The sequence below is a fragment of the Juglans regia genome, chromosome 5 (genome assembly GCF_001411555.2).
Source record: "Juglans regia cultivar Chandler chromosome 5, Walnut 2.0, whole genome shotgun sequence".
NCBI classification, from domain to species: Eukaryota; Viridiplantae; Streptophyta; class Magnoliopsida; order Fagales; family Juglandaceae; genus Juglans; species Juglans regia.
This window is the reverse complement of record NC_049905.1, coordinates 17345794-17350218: the sequence shown is the minus strand read 5'-3', so window position 1 is coordinate 17350218 and position 4425 is coordinate 17345794. Positions and strand designations below refer to the sequence as shown.

The following is a 4425-nucleotide window of genomic DNA, read 5'->3' as shown; positions in this document are numbered from 1 at the left end:
AAAAGAGTGGGAAGAAATTAAAAAACATATAGACTCAAAGCCAAAAAGAGACTTAGGGTTAAATAGACTTTCGTGACCTTTGAAGTTCCACATATAGCAAGAGAGCACGTGCTGCAGAGGGGAGAGTGGGCGAACACGTATCCTGCGTTGCGCGCGGCACGAAGCAATGTGGGAGAGAAACTGTCAAACGTTACCCAAGGAGAGTGAGCCAAATGGGCGCATTCCAAAGCAACATGGCCTGTCAAAGGCACGCCATCAAGACACCTCACGAATGAAGAAATTCCCACTAAACTTGTTTAGTAGGAATTGGCGGGGTAACTAAAATGGGGAATTTCCCCTCGAACCCACGAGTTGGCCTGCGCAAAATACCAAGGCCCTTTTCGGTCCAGGCCCTATCCTCCTACGACCCTAGGGTTAAAGAAGGAATTTGGCCCATGCGGTTTGCCAGCCATGGATTGGCACATCATGCGGGAAATCACATTGATAGGGATAGAGAAGATACGTCGACCATGACATCCCCCAGTGACATTCAACATTTAAGGATCTACGCCAGCAAAAGAATGGGAAGCATGGACAGCCCTCCATCCCCTGACTTCAAACATGAAAAGCGGCAGCTTCGATCATCCACTTTCAAGGCTTTGTCCAAGGAACTATGCTACATTAATGGAACCACCCAGATCCTACATCACATTAAAGGCCCCGACATGTGGTACAAAATGTTCTCCAAAGACCACGTATAAAAGCTGGCCCCCAAATACGAGAAACTCTCTCTTGATTACGTGATGCTCTAGCCATTACTATACACATGAAAATACTAACTTAGGCATCAGAGGTTCTCCACGCTTCCCAGAAGCCATTTTCTCTCTTGTGTTCGCAGTTGAAGACCCCGACTCGAGTTGTTAGGACCTTGTCTAAGCATACAAAACATGACGTTAACAACAACGTTAATGCTTTGGTCAATGGAATCTATTTTAGTACTATATATCATGACCATTTGTAAAATATCTTGTTATGAATGGATGAGTGAATGAAACAATAATAAACCTTCTACGAGGAAATGAAAGAATCCTAGTAGAATTCTTCCGACCATTTCTAGAGCGAGCAAAATTGGAAATGACAATCCACAGCTAAGAAAGTTAAGAATCCTCGCAAGACTTCTTGATCAACACGCGGGTGGCTTGATCTTGGTCACCCGCTAATTAATAAACTACTTACATAATATAATTTGATTTGGAAAAAGAATTTCAAAATTTGAATCTTACCAATCAAATCTTACCGTTTAAGAGATGTGGGTGGTGTTTTTCTACATACCGACTTGAGAATAGAATAACTCTTATTATTTATGATAATTATAGACCAAAGTTGTGCCAGAATGGAGTATTACTGAAGAAAACTCAAAGCACAAGCGATCTATTACTTACAAAATTGCACAAGGTCCTAAATCCAAATATCACATAGCATAAGAGGTGTCCAAGCAAAATTTCCTTGAAAGTATGAATCATAAGTATCTATAAGGGAAAACATTTCCAAACTATAGTGAGAATCATTTTTGTATTAAAGTTCATTACATTATGTTTATTAATTAGTTTCATCTAAAGTATGACCAATTAATTATTATGAAAACTTTCTGTAAAGCATGCATAATATGCATGTTAAGGAACATAGTAGAGAAATCGATCAAAGTTAATACTCATGACGGATCATTACGTAGTTCAAACATATTACACCACCATTTCAAAATAAAAGTGACCCAAAATTTGAGAAAAACTAAAATTTATTGAGGTTGAATTATATTAGAATATCTTGTAATTTGAGAGAAGGAACTAAGGGGATAAATTAGTATACATGAGACTTGAGAGGAAGAAATGATTGAGAAAGTGAAATAATATCTTAAGAAGGTTTAAACTGCAAAATTCCCATCATAATTATTAATATCATTAAAGAAAAACTACCAAATCTCCATGATCAAGATTCAATAATTTTAGGATCCAAATGAACAAAATGGAATATATGAGGACGTAAAATATATATATATATATATATATAAATCTATTATCAAGTCAGCGTGGATAATACACTTAATAAAGTGCTTGTATGACATAATTTGATTTAGAAAATAAATTTTAAAATCTAAATTTTACAAATCAAATCTTACCATTTAAATGATGTGAATAGTATCCTCTATTATATTGTAAATTCTAGGGCAAAAAAGGAAAATTAGTGAACCGGACCGAATTGGTATGTTCCATTCGGTGTAAAACCAATTCCAATTTTGCAAAACCGATTCAAAATTGGTCTAATTCCAATTTTGTTTTTTATAACATCGAATCGAACCGGTTCATATATGTATTACGTTTTGCATTGGTATCTGTATATATGTACGGATTTCCTTTAATATATTATTATTATTAGTATTATTAACTATTTAAAGATGCATTAATTCTTAGAGGGACCTAGAGAAACTGCATTCAATTGACTATTCCTATAACTTTTTATCGATAAAGAAAAAAGGGTACGTAAAAGATGTATAGTTAATTTGGAACAGACGTAAAAGATGTATAGTTAATTTGGAACAGACACCGCTCATATTGCTTGATATTTTAACGAATATCATTGGCTTTCCAAATACTGTGCATGTAGATGTATATCATGCACTGCTTAATTAGCTGGTTATTTGTACAAAGTTTTTCAACGTCTTCTTGCAGCTGTCTCCCTTTGGGCATTGAAGAAGAGTGCAGCCACAGGAAGGCCAAGTTCATTCTCTTCTGCAAACTTTCGAGTGTTGAAGAGGTCCCTTGGAGGTGGGACTGTGATCTTGACTGTCTCTCTGCGTTTCTGCTTGAATAGGAGGAACACAAACCTGTGGATCCCTATATTTGGCCTTGGCATTTCATAGTCCACCACCTCCCTTCCTGTTTATGAAATAAAACGCAAAAACAAATCATTTATTCATATTATATATAGTATTAATTATTAATTATTAATTATATGCTCTCTCTCTCCCTCTCTCTCTCTCTCTCACTAAAAAATGAGGAGATCAAATATTACCAAATGTTGCATTTGTTGTGCCTGGGATGTTCGTCACTATCCTGCAACATAATTAATCAAGTTAAAATAATAGTATTAAAATGCATGAAAAATCAAAGAATTCTGAAATCTTTGGTTGTGAAGATGGTTATGGTGGATATTTCCAAACTGACAAATTAAATAACACTTTTCCTAATAACTTAGCCTCGGATTCTTCTTTTCAAGCTAGGGGTCTTTTTCTTTTCATTAAAACCCAAAAAACAGCTAGCTAGAGTACTTTTGCTTTTCATATCTCTGGAGAGGAGGTGTAATTTGTAGGATAATACCAGTGTAAGTGCTCCCTCAGGTATGGATCGCTGGGACCAGGAACATCTGGGTCTGTCATGATCTGCATGCAGCCATAGAAAGGAAAACTCAATATCCATAGAACAGACAGATATCAGTGAGAAGAAGAAGGAAACATCCAAGTTAGGGTATATATCTATATATATATATATATATACACATATACACACATGTACGTACACAACCATACCAGCGTGAAAAATGATCTCAAATCACCTCCATCAACCTCAACCAAAGGTTTCATGGATACTGTCGAAGGAAAGAGCTCGTGCCCATTATATACTTGCTTGTTTCTGTTGTACGTTACAGTCATTCTCACACTTGGAGAGAAAGAGTCAACAACATCTCCGATAATCCCTCCTATTACAAGAGGATCTGACATATTTGCCATATCAATGAAAGAGAAGCTTGGGCCGGAAAGACAGATCAGAGAGAGTGGCCGTCAAGGGTTCTGTTCAGATGCGCGCAACATGAGTACTCGAGCTTTTTCTGTAAAAGTTTCTCGTGGGGCTTTGAAATGGAAACCTCATATTTATAATGGAAAGTCCAATGATCAAGTTGAGTAGAGTAGTTCAGAGAAGTCAAGGTAGCTAGCGTGGCTAGCTTAAAAAGACCTTTATAATTAGGCCAGATTGCTCTACGGCCGGCTACCGCTGGTTGCTACAGTTAATTATAGGATTTTTTTTTTATATATATATCTTTTAATATTTTTAAATATTTTTAAAAAAATAAAAAAAATTAAAATATTATTAAAAAATATATTCTAAATCACTAAATAAAAATAAAAAATAAAAAATTACAGCAATAGAATTGAGCGATAGAATAGAACGATGAAAATAATATTTTTCTTGTAATTAATTTGTTCAAGAATTAATTAATGGCCATCCTCTCATTTCTTGATCATTTAAATGATTGGTCGTTAACAAAAATTAATAAATATTTTTTACTAATTTAATATTGCATAAATAATGATGAAAAATGATAATTCAATTTATTTCAAGTATAAACATAGAGTATTTTCATCATTTTATTAATCAAATTATCGTGAAATGA

The 4425-nt window shown here is 34.8% G+C and overlaps 1 protein-coding gene across 1 annotated transcript; it reads right to left on the bottom strand.

Annotated features, from left to right (window-relative positions):
- Window positions 1–2588: 2588 nt before the first annotated feature.
- LOC108995407 (CEN-like protein 2) lies at window positions 2589–3852 on the bottom strand. The gene is made up of 4 exons (XM_018970977.2): window positions 3563–3852; window positions 3354–3415; window positions 3049–3089; window positions 2589–2912 (listed from the first exon to the last, which is right to left on the bottom strand). Exons 1-4 carry the CDS (start codon window positions 3761–3763, stop codon window positions 2689–2691), a joined length of 528 nt encoding a protein of 175 aa, XP_018826522.1. The 5' UTR covers window positions 3764–3852; the 3' UTR covers window positions 2589–2688.
- Window positions 3853–4425: the final 573 nt, after the last annotated feature.

Coding starts and splice junctions, on each gene's coding strand:
- LOC108995407 (XM_018970977.2), bottom strand. CDS start 3,763: ATGGCAAATATGTCAGATCCTCTTGTAATAGGAGGGATTATCGGAGAT. Junction 3,416..3,562: donor TGAGATCATTTTTCACGCTG/GTATGGTTGTGT, acceptor GGCTGCATGCAG/ATCATGACAGACCCAGATGT. Junction 3,090..3,353: donor CTGAGGGAGCACTTACACTG/GTATTATCCTAC, acceptor ATTATGTTGCAG/GATAGTGACGAACATCCCAG.